The 18,412-nt window shown below is 38.1% G+C and overlaps 1 protein-coding gene and 1 long non-coding RNA gene across 4 annotated transcripts in view; one reads left to right on the top strand and one right to left on the bottom strand.

Annotated features, from left to right (window-relative positions):
- Window positions 1-18,412, top strand: part of CPB2 (carboxypeptidase B2) — a 51,385-nt gene that overhangs the window by 23,734 nt on the left and 9,239 nt on the right. For both annotated transcript variants that reach the window (XM_017870961.1, XM_017870962.1), the window contains 4 exons: window positions 3,267-3,368; window positions 8,464-8,568; window positions 15,076-15,186; window positions 17,418-17,511. In XM_017870961.1, the coding sequence (XP_017726450.1) occupies window positions 3,267-3,368; window positions 8,464-8,568; window positions 15,076-15,186; window positions 17,418-17,511 (412 nt within the window). The remainder of the gene's footprint in view (window positions 1-3,266; window positions 3,369-8,463; window positions 8,569-15,075; window positions 15,187-17,417; window positions 17,512-18,412) is intronic.
- Window positions 1-18,412, bottom strand: part of LOC108528949 (uncharacterized) — a 48,233-nt gene that overhangs the window by 20,282 nt on the left and 9,539 nt on the right. The gene's annotated exons all lie outside the window — the stretch shown is intronic.

The raw sequence follows: 18,412 nt of genomic DNA on the forward strand, positions 1-18,412 counted from the left end.
CAGGGTCTCGCTCTGTTGCCCAGGCTGGGGTGCGGTGGTCGGATCCTGGCAAACTGCAGGCTCTGCCTCCCGGGTTTATGCCATTCTCCTGCCTCAGCCTCCCGAGTAGCTGGGACTACAGGTGCCCGCCACCTCGCCCAGCTAGTTTTTTGTATTTTTTAGTAGAGATGGGGTTTCACCGGGTTAGCCAGGATGGTCTCGATCTCCTGACCTCATGATCCGCCCGTCTCGGCCTCCCAAAGTGGTGGGATTACAGGCTTGAGCCACCGAGCCCGGCCTGAAATTGGATTTTTTTATATCAGTACTTACAGGTTCCACTCCTTTTAGAGGGAATTTCAGTAAGGTGTTGATGTGTAGGTGAGACCTCAGCAAGCTTTCACATAATCCACTAAAAGCCATTTCCCTATATTTGTTAGTTGAAACAATAAATTCGCATGAGGACTTTCTTTTTTATATGGTATTCTCCAAGTAGTAAAAAATACCTTGATGCCTTTTTATAACAGTATGCCCCTATATTGCCTAATATAACTATTTTTGTCATCTTTGACTAGGTGCCCAGAAACTATTAGGGACCATATCCATATTTTTAAGACATCTAAGACTTAGGTAATGAGAATCAATTTTATGTGTATAATCTTTAAAAGCATCTGCTCCTTCCCAGTTAATTAAGCAAGAAGTCAGTATGCTTCTAGAATGTGTGCCTGGTTGATTGACGGGGTCTTAAAATTGCACCCCCCCCCCTTTTTTTTAAATCTCTCCTACATCTATCCAACTTAGACCACCTCTCTCCAGTATCCATCAGCAGGACTGCATGAGCAAACTTGATGCAGAGAGGTTTCATAGGTGGGATTTGCAAAATACAGAAGGTGAAACTGTCACTGCTGTGATAAGTTTGGTGGGGAGAGGGGAATGCCATACACAGACGTATTTTTAAATATTTGTCAAAACATATTTTAATTATTTTGTTCACAAAAGTTATGTTTTCTTACCATATCTTCAGGAAAGAGTTGGAATGACACAGGAGGAAAAAATAAGCACACGGCTCTATTAGTTTGTTAGGGCTGCAGTAATAAAATACCACAGATTGTGTAGCTGAAATTACAGAAATTTGTTTTCTCCTGATTCTAGAGGCTAGAAGATCAAGGTGTCAGTAGGTTTGGTTTCTACTGAGGCCTCCTTCCTCAGCTTGCAGGTAGTTGTGATCTCACATTGTTCTTCCTCATATGGCCTTTTCTTTCCTTTTTTTTTTTGAGACAGAGTCTCTCTCTGTCGCCCAGGCTGGAGTGCAATGGTGCAATTTTGGCTCACTGCAACCTCCGCCTCTCGGGTTCAAGCGATTCTCCTGCCTCAGCCTCCAGAGTAGCTGGGACTAGAGGCGCACACCAGCACGCCCAGCTAATTTTTTGTATTTTTAGTAGAGATGGGATTTCACCACCTTGGCCAGGCTGGTCTCGAACTCTTGAGCTCGAGTGATCTGCCCGCCTTGGCCTCCCAAAGTTCTAGGATTACAGGCGTGAGCCACCATGCCCAGCCTCTTATGGCCTTTTGTTTGTGCACATGCATCCCTGGTGTCTCTCTCTGTATATCTTAATCTCCTCTTCATATAAGGACACCAGCCAGATTGGATTCGTGCCCACTCTAGGGGCCTCATGTTGACTTGATCATCTCTTCAAAGGCCCTATCTCCAAATACAGTCACTTTCTAACCTACTGGGAGTTAGGGATTCAACATATGAATTGGAGAAAGGGGTGTAACATTTAGTCCTTAACTATGACACTCTAGAAAATATCTTGTACTTCTCTTTCCACTCCCGCCCCTATTATTTTCTAAGAGGTTCATAGGAACCATAAGAATTTTGCTCCCAGAAAATTCCTCTAAGTACTTCTTTCCCTTTGATCAGTGGTCTCTTGATCAGCCCTCCCTACAAGATGGCCTGGTGGGCAACACAGGTTATTTTGTCATTGACTCACACCAGGAGATCTTAGATCATCCAGTGTAGGGAGAAAGAAACAAATGGCCAAAAATTACTTCTTAGAATGGCGAGAGAAAAGAGTTCTTCAAAGAATGTTGCATTACTACCTGAGCTTAGTTTGAGAAATGAATAAAGTCTGTCGGTTAAACTGCCTTCAGATTACACAGCCTCTCGTGTTAGAGGAAATCTACTGAAGTATCAATGAATAAATTAATTTTTTTGTGGCAGCTTTCTCAGGTGTATTTATGCCTAGAGGAGTAACACGGGAAATGGAGTTTCAACTAGGAAATTGCTGATGGTTACATTTCTGACACCCCAAACACTGACAGGATCAGCACTTGGTGGCAGGTGGGCAGGAGCCCTTAATTCTTGGCATGGGGACAACCACTCACACCTACCACTCATGCTGGTTATGTGATCTCAGAGAACCCAGGGATAAATGGTGCTCCAGTTTTTACCAGCTAGGATTGCTATTTGAAATCACCTCTAGAAAAGTTCCCAGAGACAAAGCCAGGATTTGATTGTTTCCGTCTCAGAAGGCATCAGAGTTTAAGAATGGACCCTCGAAAGTTGGTCCACGTTAACACATAACCCAGTTCAATCCCAGCAATCTCAAAGCAGACAATAATGCAATGCTTGCTTTGAAGTGGGTGCCAGCCTAAAGTCAGATTTTTTTTTTCTTTTTCCTTCCCCTATTATCTTGACAGAACCTCAAAAACAACTGGACTTTCACCCAAGAGAGAGGTCCAGAATCTGGGATAACTGAGTTTGTTTATTTGTTTTTTCTCCAGATTGTCCCCACCTTTGCCTCTCATCATTCTGCCAATCTCACTGCGCTTGCACAGGTCTTTAGTGGGAAACAGCGATGCTTCCCTTTATCCTGTGTAAAGATGGTGCTCAGGGCTCCCTTCATTCTGAAAAGTGCATTTTTAAGTCCCATATAAAAGTGAACTTTTGAATGAATGATAAGAATTTCATACACAGGGGCAGTGACTCAATGTGATGACTTTAAAAATAACTTTCAGGGGCCATAGTTTAAAGACTAACTTTTCCTACCTCGTTATAAGTATCTTAGCACTTTTTCACTCTTTCCCAAAACCTTGACACTTATCAAAACTTTAATTTTATTAATTTCCCTAAACATCAGAAGAAACACCCTGCCATAAGTGCTTTAGGTCCTCATGCATTCCACATACAGAGGTTTTCCTTTCTCTGAAGAAGTTAGCTGCTTCCTTTGGTCAGGGAAATGCTTTGAACTTGCTTCGTGACTAACCTCTGGTTTCCATTTTGCTAGATCTATTCTTGGATAGAACTTATAACTGAGAAGTATCCTGATATGCTTACAAAAATCCACATTGGATCCTCATATGAGAAGCACCCACTTTATGTTTTAAAGGTATGTTGTGGGGAAAGTTGTTGATCTTTCAATGTGAGGGGAAGGATTAATTCTCCAGTGGTGTTTGTTAAAACTTGAGTTTCTTTTCTTTGAGTTCTGAAAATATTTGCATTACAGGTGTTCCTCAACTTTAATACCTGGCTATTTAGGGGTTGGCTATTTTTCCCATTAATAATACAGTCTTGTCCTGGTCTGTATGTCCTAATCTCTTCCCACAAGGACACCAGTCAGTCTGGATTAGTACCCACCCTAAGGGCCTCATGTTAATCACCCCTTTAAAGGCCCTATCTCCAAATACAGTCTCTTGGGGGTTAAGGGTTCAGTTCTAGATGAACCCCAGTTCTAGAATTAACTCTGTTTCTGTTTATGTGACATTAGATAAGCCATTATAACATTTCCATAAAATGAAGAAAGTGGTGTTTATTGTTTTCAAGTCCTTGTTTTATTTTCTGTTACTGGACAAACACTATTTTTTTTTTTTTCTTTTTTTTTGAGACGGAGGCTGGCTCTGTCACCCAGGCTGGAGTGCAGTGGCTGGATCTTGGCTCACTGCAAGCTCCGCCTCCCGGGTTTACGCCATTCCCCTGCCTCAGCCTCCCGAGTAGCTGGGACTACAGGCGCCCACCACCTCACCCGGCTAGTTTTTTGTATTTTTTAGTAGAGACGGGGTTTCACCATGTTAGCCAGGATGGTCTCGATCTCCTGACCTCGTGATCCGCCCGTCTCGGCCTCCCAAAGTGCTGGGATTACAGGCTTGAGCCACCGCACCCGGCGACAAACACTATTTCTGTTAGTGGACAAACACTAACAGAAAATAAAACCAGGACTTGAAAAAAATAAAATTAAAATTAAAAAAGTGGTGCAGCTTTTGATGCTAATTTTTAAAAATTGATACATAATAATTGTACATGTTTTTGGGGTACATGTGATTTTTTTTCTCCCTCTCTCCCCACATGTGATGTTTTGATACATGCATACAATGTGTAAATCAGGGTATTTGAGATATCCATCATCTCAAACATTTATCATTTCTTTGTGTTGGGAACATTTTAAGTTTGTCTTCTACCTATTTTGAAATATACAATAAATTATTGTTGATTCTAGTCACCATACTGTGCTACTACACACTAGAACTTATTCCTTCTATCTATTTTGTCCCCATTAATCAACCTCTCTGTATCCTCTTTTCTCAGCCTCTGGTAGTCATCATTCTACTCTCTACCTCTATGAGATCAACTTTTTCCAGTCCCCATATCAGTGAGAACATGGTATTTGTCTTTCCCTGCATAGTTTATTTCACTTAACATGATGACCTCCAGTTCCATCCATGTTGCTGCAAATGATAGGATTTTATTCTTTTTAAAGCCTGAATAATATTCCATTTGTGTATATGTACCACATTTTCTTTATCCATTCATATGTTGAAGAACACTTAGGTTGATTCTATATCTTGACTATTGTGAATGGTGCTGTAATAAACATGGGAGTGCAGGTATCTTTTCGATATACTGATTTCCTTTCTTTTGGATACATACCCAATAGTAGGACTGCTGGCTTACATGGTAGTTCCATTTTTAGTTTTTTGAGGAACCTCCACACTGTTTTTCATAGTGGCTGTACTAATTTACATTCCCACCAACAGTGTACAAGAGTTCCCCTTTCTCCACATCCTCTCCAGCATTTGTAATTGTCTGTCTTTTGGATTAAAGCCATTTTAACTGGGATGAGATGATATTGGATTGTGGTTTTAATTCACATTTCTCTGATGATTAGTGATGTTGAGGATTTTTTCATATACCTGTTGGCCATTTGTGTGTCTTCTTTTGAGAAATGTCTGTTCAGATTCCTTTCTCATTTTAAAAATTAGATTATTTGTGTTTTCCTTTTGAATTATTTGAGTTCCTTATATATTCTGGTTATTAAATAGCTTGCACATATTTTCTCTCATTTTTTTCTTTTCACTCTGTTATTTCTTTTGCTGTGCAGAAGCAAGTTTTCAGTTTGATGTAATCCCCTTTATCTATTTTTGCTTCTGTTGACTGTGCTTTTGAGATCTTACCCCAAAAAAATCTTTGCTGAGACCAAAGTCCTGAATTGTTTTCCCAATGTTTTTTTCTAGTAGTTTTATAGTTTCAGCTCTTACATTTACGTCCAATCTGTTTTTAGTTGATTTTATATATATAGTGAGAGACAGGGATTTAGTTTGAATTTTATGAATAAAATTTTTCCCAATACCATTTATTGACAATACCGTCCTTTTCCCAATGTATGTTCTTGGTGGCTTTGTTGAAAACAAGTTGACTGTAAATCTGTGGATTTATTTCTGGGTTCTCTATTGTAATCCATCGGTCCATGTGTCTGTTTTTATGCCAGTACCATGCTGTTTCAGTACTCCAGCTTTGCTCTTTCTGTTTAGCATTACTTTAGATTTTCAAGATATCTTGTGGCTCCATATGAATTTTAGATTTTTTTTTTCTCTTTCTATGAAGAGTGTATTGGTGTCGACAGGGATTGCATTGAATCTGTAGGCTCCATTGGGTAGTATGGACGTTTTAACAATATTAATTCTTAAGCCTGTGAGCATGAGGTATCTTTTCATTTTTTTGTGTATTCTCTTCAGTTTCTTTCATCAGTGTTCTATGATCTTAATTGTGAGTCTTTCACTTCTTTGGTTAGATTTATTACAGGTCTTTTTTTTTTTTTTTGGTCATTGTAAATGGTATTTCTTTCTTGATTTTTCTTTTAGGTTGTCTGCTATTGTTGTATATAAATGCTACTGATTTTGTGTGTTGATTTTATAACCTACAATTTAGTATTTTGGTGGAGGCTAGGTTTTTCTAAATATAAGATTGTGTCATCTACAACCAAGGATAATTTGATTTTTCCCTTCCCATTTAGATGCCTTTTATTTCTTTCTCTTACCTGTTTGCTCTGGTTAGTACTTCCTAGTACAACTTTTGAAACTAAAGTAAGACCAGGACAACAAATCCCAGCAAGGGACGAACAGCAGGAAAAGGCTGAAGTCCTTTGCAGTAGGGTTATTATGATGGTTTCTACTCCAATTGCCACCCATTTGGTTATACATTTTCAGTTGCAAATGTTATGGAAGAGAAGTTGATTAACCTATCTTGGATTGGATGTCATCTCTCTTGAATAAGTTGACCTTAGTAAAGGTCAGTGAACATAGCCACAGCCAATTGTTTTCAGAACTAGGAAGCAACTCTATGGTTCTGTTTTCTACCTCTTTCTCTTAAAGTTCTTTTTAAAAAGCTCTGGAAAATAATGTAGTCACTAAAAATGTACATTTAATTTAGTAACATATAATTTATGCACAGTATCCCAACATTATCTAAATTGTGATAGGTGAGCTTCCAGTTATTCAAAGATAAGACTTTGGGTTAGGACTTCTCAGTTTTAATCTGTCGTTTACAAGTACTTGCAATGCAGACTCAAGGCAGACATACGAAATGTTGGATCCCCTTGGTCACTGAGTTGGTCAATCAGATTGGATCCATCTGACATTTGCACCCACGACATTTGCTTTCAGCCATGCTGCGTGTAGTCCTTGGAACATGCTTATCTGGAACCTGTACACGTTGAAAAATCATGCATTCTGGATGGTTTGGTCCTACTCTTACTTGATCAAGGATGTGCATATAATGTGAGTCTCTGGGATTTTGCCAACTTTTCGGTGCCAGAACCAGTGCCAAGAAAATTGGCCCAGGACTTAGAAAGGTCAAGTAGACAACTTAAGATTTTCTTTACATTGAGTAGAATAAGCTAGGTAGTTCTCTTTGACTATACAATTTGACGATTAGTGGCCAATGCCATTGGGCTTTCTTATTTACTATCTTGTTAAATATTGCTAGCTCCAAGTTAGGAAAAAGCCTCCTGGAGTGGTTCAAATGACAATCTAAATATCTAACTCTTTCTTTTTCTTGTTTTGGAATTGCAAGTCTACATATTTGTTTGATTTTACAACACTCTTCTCCCTTCCCTCTATACCAGTGGTCCTCAACCCCTGGACTGCAGACAGGTACCAGTCCATGGCCTGTTAGGAATGAGGCCACACAACTGGAGATGAATAGCCAGTGAGCAAGCATTACTGCCTGAGCAATGCCTCCTGTCAGATCAGCAGCAGCATTAGATTCTCATAGGAGCACAAACCCTGTTGTGAACGGTGCATGCAAAGGATCGAGGTTGCACGCTCCTTATGAGAATCTAAGGCCTGATGATCTGAGGTGGAACAGTTTTATCGCCAACCCATCCCAACCCCTGATTCCACCCTACCTCTGCCCCATCCATGGAAAAACTGTCTTCCATGAAACTGGTCCCTGGTGCCAAAAAGGTTGGGGACAACTGCTCTATACCCTAAATTGTGTTGTAGCTCACTTTTAAAGGCAAATACAGTATGATTAATTTTGGAGGTGTTCTTGATAATTCTTCTAAAGACATCAAAGGCTATCATTGAGAAAAGGTTGACAATTCTTATTCCAGAGTTGGCAGCTTGTATTAGTCCATCATACTGGGAACAAAGCCTCTGTCCCTAGATTTGTTTGCTGGTAATCAGTTCATGAGAAGTTAGATGTATGCTTCTTTTTGTATGAAATGAAGAAATAATCCACACCAAAAAAAAAAAAAAAAAAAAAAATGCACTCAGAGGAAAATCTTGAGGGAGTTTCTGCTCCTGGTGTGTCTCTACACTTCCCAGGGAAGATTGCCATCCAACTCACACCCATTTACCTCTAAATGAAGCATGAAGATACAGTCCAAATCATTAGTTCTCTGGTCTCCTCTTCTAAACTTCCACATGCAGCTCTGACATGACTGCATAATTGTGGGAGGATAAAAAGTTTTAAATCAGAGTCCTGGCTTCAAACTTCAGTTTCAATTCACACCAGCTTTGCTACCTTAACTAGTGTCACTTAATCTCACCAGTGTTTAAATTTCCCTTGAGAATTTTCAAAGAAATGCAGAGCAATTCATATCTCAGAGATTTGCTGAAACTATTAAATATAAGAACTATATAAATGAAAGTTATTATCCTGAAGCTTATTGTTATTGTTTTTGCTACTTTTGGGGTTTCTTTGAGCAGGTTTCTGGAAAAGAACAAACAGCCAAAAATGCCATGTGGATTGACTGTGGAATCCATGCCAGAGAATGGATCTCTCCTGCTTTCTGCTTGTGGTTCATAGGCCATGTAAGTATTCACATTCTCTTAACCATATTTCTCAATATGGTGCCCAAGATCACCTGTGTCAGACTCAACTGGGCTGTTTATTAAAATGCATTTTCCTAGGTCACATCATGAAGCTTGGGAATCTACAATTTTCACAAGTTTCCCAAGCGACTTTTATGCATTAATGAGTTGAAGAACATGACTTCAAGCATTTAAATCACCCAAAATATTGTTGGTCTTTTTACATTTCTGCCTGGAGCTAAACAGTGAAAAATGATTAAGAAATAGTATATTGATTATAATATGTTAACTAAGTAGAGGAAAGGACTGAAGGAATTATCTAAGTTGGGGCCCAATTAATTTATTTCTCTTTTGGTTTTAATTATCCAGACATCTTTTGCCACTTTTACCCTTGGAAATTGAACATAAGCACAACATTACAGAGGTGAAACAGAGTATGTTTTCTCATATATCATAATAGGGAATTTTGTCCCTGAAGAAGGGTTTTGCATCAAAAAAGCCATATATAAGACAAATCGTATGTTGGAAAGGTAAAAGATATAATGACTATTAACCTCCCTGATAAATGAAAACACTAAAAATTATGCTTCAAATCCTATAAAATGGGCATATATGTTCTCTACACTGATTTCTACAAAGAATCATTGCCACTGGAAAAATAACTCAAAATATGTGTCTTTCTGATAATGATTTTTGTAGTCTTTGCATTCACAGATACACAGTAACAGAATAGATGAATTAGGAAATTAAGATATTGGCACTTATTAAGTATATCAAGATAAAACTGTTTCTGCCTTTGCTGGACCTTGACAAATGCAACATCTCTATTTGCCTTCATTCACTGTGAATCTTCCATCCTCCATCACCCATGGATGGGAGCTGCAACCTCCCTGAGTCTACTGGAAATTCCCAAACACCATTGGTACTATCTTGGCCAAAAGAGGATGATTCCAACTGATCAGACCCTTAACATATCCCAGTCACATCATGATCTGGAACCTTCCCCAAGTTGAGTGGTTTGGTTATTTTAGGTAGTGAAGTGAACAGCAGTTAACAAAGAGAGAAGGGTACAAAGTAGGAGAGTAAGAACATTTATTTTCCATTCCATCACTGAACATGAGAAGGGCCAAGAAGAAACCTCCATTCATATTGGCTCTAATTTATATTGGTGAGGTTGTCCCTAATTACTGCCCTTGTCATCCTGACACCTCTGCCCTCCTATTAGATATCCTACCCTCTACCCAAGCCACTTGCTGAATCTTTGTAAGATTAAATTATTTAACCCACAAATATTTATAAATTGCCTATGATGTTTCAGATCTGGAAATACAAGGATGAACAAAATATAGCCCAAGGATCTTATAGCTGAGTATTTTGCTCCAACAATGTGAACCTGATTTGTGTAGCCCAAAGAAACATAATCAATAAGGTCTTTCAAAATGGACATTTAAACTCCATTCTCACCTGCCTAAAACTAATTCAGATCATCTGACTCTCTTAGTACTTCAAAGCACTGGACGAGGGAAAGTAACATAAAATATTTATCTTTCAACAATTGTGAAGGTAGGTTTTATATTCAAAACCTAAAGCATCCAAAGGCAAATTAAAATCTTAGCTTTTAAGTCTCTCACTCTTTTCTGCAACTCAGTAAGGATTTCAAAAATCTTATAGTCTAGTTTCAGCAGAAATCCACTACACTACCCTTTGAGAAGCTTGAGGCCAGTCATTTCTTTCTAAGCTTCTCATTCACATACTTTCAGGAGACAAATATAGATCCTTCTCTTTTTGCAAAGGCAGAGCTGAGACCAATTTCTGCATGGCTGCATCACCAAGCCAAAATCCAGCACGGGGCTGGCATATCGTAGGACCTAGTGAATATATGTTAACCATCACAACTTGCCAGAAAGTACTTTTTCTGCCAAATGGCTTTTCTCACTGCTGACCTCCTGCCAAACCTCTGCCCTAGAACACTCTCGTCTAATTGCACACAAAGTTAGAGCTCTTCAACCTCAGGGCCTTCACAGAATTCTCTCTGTCCCTCCTCACCACAGGTGACACATAACCTAATGACACTGCTCCCTGGTGGCTCCTTCAAGTAGAGGGGCTGCTCTTTCTTTCACATCACCATGTGCTGAGAGGCCTGGTGGAGTGGATCAGCATTCTCCTGTCTTGACACTACCAATGATTCTTCTCTTCTCAGAAACTTACATAATCTGGTTGCACTCTTATTTTATTGCTATCATGCACTGACCTTCAGATAATTTCCTGGTACCTGGTTCATGATTCTTTTTTCTCCTCCAACTCTTGCCATCATTCTGAGTGAATTCAAAGTCCATATGTGAGAGTCACCTAACAACGTATCTTCACAGTTCCTTGTTCTCTCTTCCACTAAACCTCATCTCAACTCCTCTTTAGCAAATTTCTCCTGTAGCCATCCTCTGGATCTCAGAAGTAATGTTTTGCTGTTCCTTAGACCCAGAATATGGCCATGGACAGCAACAAGGAAGGTTAGAAGAAGCCATCTAGCAATATAACTTCTTAATGTCCTGTCTTCTCTCATTTCTCACCCCTACTATGACTGCTTTTTTTTTTCCCCAACTTTAGTAGATTTGTAGTTCCTACATAGATCTACATCCTTTTAATTTATCAGTCCCTTTCCAGGAATACTTTCTTCACTAACTAATTGGTCCCATCACAAATTGACCCCGACCCTCAATTTCTTGCCCCCTGACCAGCAGCTCTTCAGGAGTTCCAACCCCAAACACTCCACAGAATTAACCATCCTTTTTCTGAGCCACCTTCTACATCTTGCCATTGTTTATTATCATACTTATATCAATAGCATTGAATTGCTGCTTTTCCCTTTCCAACTTATCACTTCTACTAGGGTTTTGAAGGCAGAGACCAGCTCTAAAGTAATTTTTTTGTTCCCCATAACCTGGTATATTGTTTGGTCAACATAATTGGTGCTCAGTATCCCCTTGTGGAATTTGAAATTTAAATTAATGTTGCAGGTTTAGGCTGACATACAATGTTGGGTTCCAGAGAGTATCTAAACAGTACCTACTGTTGGGATAAATACTTTATTGTCATTGGCTATGGTTCAAACTATACATACATATATAGAGATTGGAGTAAAAACTGAGACAGATAGCTCTCTGATATATTTGTAATGGTAACATTTTGTTTTAAAATTTTCCCTTCGTGTGTCTTATATATATATATTTTTTAGCAACCCCATTAACAGACCTATGTGTCTTTATGTACTAATTTATTATCTGTCAAATGGTCATTGGTTAATTTCTAGGTAGGATTTGTCGTTGTTGTTGTTGTTGTTGTTTAGGGCCACATTAAAGGCAAAGCTTGAGTGCACCCCAGGCAAAGTGAGAGGAAGAGTTGAGTAACCATTGACCACAGGCCAGCTGATGGGAATCAATCCCACCCCCTCATCACTCACACAGTCTTACACTCTTCTCCATTCTCCTCTATTCTCATCTTGTTTTTCTTTTATACAGAGGCTTCTCAATTTATGGTGGGGTTATGTCTCAATAAACCCAATAAACAATCACAACTGAAAATGTTTTAAGTAAAAAATGCATTTAATATACTTAATCTACCGAATACCGAATATCATAGCCTAACCTTCCTTAAATGTGGTCAGAACACTTACGTTAGCCTACAGTAGGGCAAAATCATCCAACACAAAACCTAATTTATAATAAATTTGGGATATGGGATATAAATGAATATCCCATATCATGTATTAAATACTGCACTAAAACTGAAAAATGGAATGGTGGCATGGGTACTCAAAGTATGGTTTCTACCAAATATACATTGCTTTTGTGCTATTGTAAAGTCAAAAAATCATGAGTGAAATCATTGTATATTGCAGACCATCTCTAGTAGGACAGGATTTCAATTATGTTACTTGCCATGTTGGTAAATCGTACCTTCAACAAATATTTATTTATTGTCAGGCAAAATTTCTTCAGCCACTTTGAAAAACAATGTGGAAGTTCCTCGAAAGATTAAGTATAGAGTTACCATATGACTCAGCAGTTCCACTCCTAGGTGTATACCCAAGACAACTGAACACCTATATGTTTACAAATGATTATAGCAATATTATTCATAATAGTCAAAAAGTGGAAACAACTCAAATTTCATCAACTTATGAGCAGAAAAACAAAATGCAGCATATTCATGCAATGAAATGTCAATCAGCAATAAAAAGGAATGAAGTACTGATTCATGCTGCAACATAGATGAATCTTGAAAACACTATGCTAAGTAAAAGAAACCAGACACAAAATGCCACATATATTATTCCATTTCTATGAAATGTCCAGAATGGGCAAATCCACAGAGACAGAAAGTTCGTTAGTGATTGTCAGAGGCATGGGGAAGTGGCAGGAGGGAAAGGGGAGTGAGTTATAATGGGCATAGGTATGGGGATTTTTTAATGATGAAATGTTCCAAAAATCAGATACTAGTGATGGTTGCACAACTGTATGAATACACCAAAAACCACTGAATTTCACACTGTAAAATGGTGAATTTCTGGAATGTAAATTATATCTCAATAAGTGGTTAAAGAAAAAATGGGCACCCCTTCCTCCAGGATTGTAGCTATAGCCACACGTGAAGGTGTGGCTTGGCACACAGCACAGATTGTATCTCAGCCCTCACTCACTCCTTCTGTCTGGAGTCCTACCTATTAGATAAAGAAATAGGTAACATTGTTCTGGGCCTATCATTGGTCATCTCTCAGAGCATAACTTTTTGTGGAAAGATTCCCATCCAACCAGACAGAGGTAAAGGTAGGAAGGAAATTTAAAAAGTGAAGCATAAAAAGAAATTCATCATGCTGCATCTATTAAAAGTTTAGGCCATGTTGTAGAAATGAAAATGAGAAATGCTTTATTATTTTGAAAGGAACAGGCTCTCCTAATATTTTTCTAATAATGAATGTTACATGATTACTGAAAAGTGATGCTAACATAAATTTTTTATAAATTTGTAGATAAAAAACATATTTAACTGGTTGGCTCCAACCATCTTCTCAGCAATTAAACAAGAGCAGGAAAACCAAACACCGCATGTTCTCACTCATAAGTGGAGGCTGGCAATGAGACACATGGACACAGGGAGGGGAACATTCATACACGGGCCTGTCGGGGGTCGGGGGCTGGGGGGTTAGGTGGGGTACATTAGGAGAAATACCTAATGTAGATGACAAAGTTGTGGTGCAGCAAACTATCCATGGCCATGTATACCTGTGTAAACAAACCTGCACGTTCTGCACATGTATCCCAGAGCTTAAAGTATAATAAACAAACAAACAAACAAACAAAACAAAACATGGCTTCCTTCATTCTACAAATTTTGCTTCCTTTTCATTAACTTTTTATTTCTGACCTACAGTAGATTTTAAAATAACATTTTTCTTTCCTTTCTCTCTGATTTCATAAGTATTTCTTCATGGCAAAGAACTTTAATGTGACTCTTGTGATTGTTCTAGGGAAATATGAATATAATATTTTAAACATTTAAAGGGAAAATAGTAAAGTTTATAAAAGGCTTGTTTTTATTTTGTCAATAATAAAAAAGACATTTCTTAACAATGCCATGAGTATACTTTAAGGCAACTTAAATATTTATTGAATTGTAAGCCAAATTAAATATTTAATGCAATTAATTGTGAATTAAATTCAAATACAGCAATGTTGCCACAAATTAAGATTTTAAACCAAAAGCTTTGTCCTAGGTAAAATGATTTGACCAGCTAAAATTTGTCTTTATAGTTCTCCTGCCTGTACATTTTGGCATTTTGGGGTAAATTTCTCAGCCACCAAATTTGGATGCCATTGGATCACATTGTAATATGTGCCGCTAAGCTGGATGACTCTGAAGTAGAGAGAAACAAGTTTGAGATGACGTCTGTCAGGAATTCATAGCCAGTACCTAGGAGAAGCTACCCCAATTCTAAAGCTAGATGATCAAATGCTTGGGAAACACACTCAATTCTAGCAAAACTTGTGTTCCACAAGTTCTAAGGACAATGTAGCAAATATCAGGTAATCACATCTAGGGATAAAATATGGTAGCTAGTTTAAGCTCTGATGAACATGAATTACGGAAAAAGGAGCTACACTAAATCTACGTTTTTGTTTCCTTAAATCTTTGTAGTGGGCTCTATGGCTTCAATAAAGAGTTAATATTATTTCTTAAGGAAAATTTAGGAAGTTTATGGTTCGATTTTCTGCCTTCATTAATTAGGAAGACTGTACCATGTGTAAGGCATTTATTACCACTTTGTAGCAGAGTACCTTAAGTTCAGTTCTTTTGAGGAATTAGCACTCTTTCTGAAAGTTAAATCTGCAAATCTAAACATGCCAAATGACAAATTAAAACACACACACACACACACACACACACACACACACACTAAGTTTAGAAGAACTTAAAACAGATCTAATTAAATATTCTTCATTTAATTTGCAGATAACTGAATACTATGGGATAATAGGGGAATATACCAATCTTCTGAGGCATGTGGATTTCTATGTTATGCCAGTGGTTAATGTGGATGGTTATGACTACTCATGGAAAAAGGTAGGAGAAAAGGCAAAGAAGACAAATCATGCTCTCCTTGGAGATATAGGATACATAGGTTGAATTATTCATAGAAGTCTGGATCTAAGCACAATGACTTTATTATTACATTTTTTAACTTTTATTGTGGAAAATGTCAAATATATATAAGTGCACATAATTGTGTAGTGAACTTCTATCTACCCATCACAGAGCTTCAACAATAATTAACTCATGGCCAGTCTTGTTTCATCTGAATTCCCTCTAACCACTTCTACCTTACTCATTTTATTTTGAAGTAAATCCTAGGTACCATATCACTTCATCAATAAATATTTCAGTATGCATTTCTAAAAAAAAGAACTCTGAAAAAAATTACAGTATGATTATACCTTAAAAACTAACCATTTCTGAATACCATAAAATATTGCCAGTATTTTCAATTGTATCATAACTATTTTTTCTTTTTGAGATGGCGTCTCGCTCTGTTGCCCAGGCTGGAGTGCAGTGGCACGATCTCGGCTCACTGCAACCTTCACTTCCTGTGTTCAAGAGATTTTTCTGCCTCAGCCTCCCAAGTAGCTGGGACTAAGGTGCCTGCCACCACACCCGGCTATTTTTTTGTATTTTTAGTAGAGACGGGGTTTCACCATATTGGCCAGGCTGGCCTCAAACTCCTGACCTTGTGATCCGCCTGCCTTGGCCTCCCAAAGTGCTGGGATTACAGGTGTGAGCCACCTCGCTCGGCCTCATAACTTTTTAAAAAGTATGTTTCTTTGATTCCGGATCCAAATAAGGCTCTTACATTATGATTGGTTTATAGGTCTTTTAATTCTATTTTAATCCACGGACTCCCATTCCATCTTTTGCTCTTTCTCTCTGTTTTTTTTTTTTTTTCCTTGCAATTTTTTTGTCAAAGAAAAGAGTTTCCCCTTATCAGGATTTGCTAATTGCATTACCATCTTGTAGTTTAACATACTGTTCAGTCTGTATTTTCTGGTTAATCAACATAGTGATTCATGTAAAATTACTCAAGCAATATGAAATACTATGCTTTCTAATTTAAAGAGGGGCACATAGAAACATAACTAGGTATATATAAATTTATAAAAACCTATTTGAGTAGCACATGTAAATACTAAGAGGAAGAAGATTAGTTGGCGTGATTGGAAACATATGGAATTACACATGAATTATTTCATGTAGGAGGTAATTTATGCAGAAGAGATAGACATGGCACAGGAGGCTGAGGAAAAAGTCATCTCTGGTGAGAGGAATATTGTAACTGAAAATTTTGTAGGTGGAGGTGGGCAAATGCCAAACTAAGTAATTGAGAATTACCTAGCATAATGCCTAACACAAATTTGGTGTCCAATAAATGGTCATATCTGTGAACTGATAATAAAGTATATTTACACCTTAACCTGAATCACAGTGGAATTCAGTCACCCTTTAGATTTCCAACTTCCCAACTGTTCTTTGTATCATTACCCTATTATTAATTCCCACAGTTCGAGAACTTGATATCCCCAGGGTCTACTGTTGCCACTGAACCACAGGCTTGGGAGTGGCAACAGGCTGGAAGGCTTGGCAGAGGGTTGGTGAGAGTAGGAGAAAAGGGTGCTACATCATCCCAAACTCAGAACTTAAACAAAGTCTGTGCAACTCTTTACATGACCAAACTTTCCTGGTTTGCCCCAATAACCCATTAGGGAATTTGCTTTATATTTAAAAACCAGAGTCAAATCAGTACAGTCGAAGAAGTCATCAGATTAGAGGTGTCTTCACATCTCCACCTTTTCTAGCTTTGAAAGAGGAGTGGTGAATTCAACCTAAAGGGAGCATTTTAACTTATGACTCAGTGTTGAGTTGAGACAAAGTTATTTTGCTTTTCTTCGAAGCTCAAAATGACCCTGTGCATAAAATTAATGTAAAGGAAACAAGACTAAACAAGAAGGCTAATAAGCAGCCTAGTGGAATGAAATGAAATCTTTATTTTTATCAGTCAAAATTGATCAAATATTACCATTTTGTTTGGTTCAACTAAAATAGTCTGAGTGGATGTGATTGAAACCCGGATAGCAATAGGGGCCGTGCAAAGGAATATTACAACGACAGCAATGTGATGAAGCCATGCAAGGTATGGGGTTGAAGGAGAGAAAGGCAACTCTGGTTTCATGGACTTTCACATGTGTGTTTTTCCTCGGGCCCTGAATGTGGCCACCCAGGTTGTCTGTATTTTGTTTATGTAGAATCGAATGTGGAGAAAGAACCGTTCTTTCTATGCGAACAATCGTTGCATCGGAACAGACCTGAATAGGAACTTTGCATCCAAACACTGGTGTGGTAGGTTGTTGGCTTTATTTCTTGCAATACCTCTTCACTGAAAGGGTGATTGTCACAGAGAAAGGCCCATGAATTCAAATTAAATACAGAGCTAGCCTATCTGAATCAGGGAATAATTTAAATGATAAACGCTTAGGTAAATGTAATGCTACGAATGTTGGCCAGAGTCAGAAAATCACTGGCCTCTCCTCTCTCCTGTTTTCCTATCTTTAAAATAAGAAAGTTGCATCAGTTCTTTAAGATTCCTTCTAGCTTCAAAATTCTAAAATCTATTATCCTGGAATAATAAAGAAGTGACAGTTAAAGATCCTATTTTAATAAACAAAAACATTCATCATTAGAATATCAAAGACCTGAGATGGGGGGAGGACCTCTCTTTTTTCTTTTTTTTTGAGACAGTCTTGTTCTGTTGACCAGGCTGGAGTGCAGTGGCACAATCTTAGCTTACTGCAGCCTCCGCCTCCTAGTTTCAAGGATTCTCCTGCCTCAGCCTCCCGAGTAGCTGGGACTACAGGCATATGCCACCATAACTGGCTAATTTTTGTATTTTTTTTTAGTACAGATGGGATTTCACCATGTTGGCCAGGCTGGTCTCAAACTCCTGGCCTTAAGTGATCCGCCCACCTCGGCCTCCCAAAGTGGCTCACAGGAGTGAGTCACTGTGCCTGGCCTGGACCCCTCATTTTTTAATTGCACAAGTAAATGTTTACTTCTATAGTGTTTGAAGACATTTTTTTCACTATTCACTTTCTTAATTTCTTTAATAAATAATATAAAGAAAATATAAAATAATAATATTAAAAATAGTATAAAAAGCACAGTGGGAATTTATTATTTCTTAATTTGAGTTAAGGCATTAGGTGATGTTGAATTATGCATTTAAGAACAGTCTGCTTTCAGA

Source organism: Rhinopithecus bieti, unplaced genomic scaffold, assembly GCF_001698545.2.
Source record: "Rhinopithecus bieti isolate Rb0 unplaced genomic scaffold, ASM169854v2 scaffold_5273, whole genome shotgun sequence".
In the NCBI taxonomy this organism is placed as follows: Eukaryota; Metazoa; Chordata; class Mammalia; order Primates; family Cercopithecidae; genus Rhinopithecus; species Rhinopithecus bieti.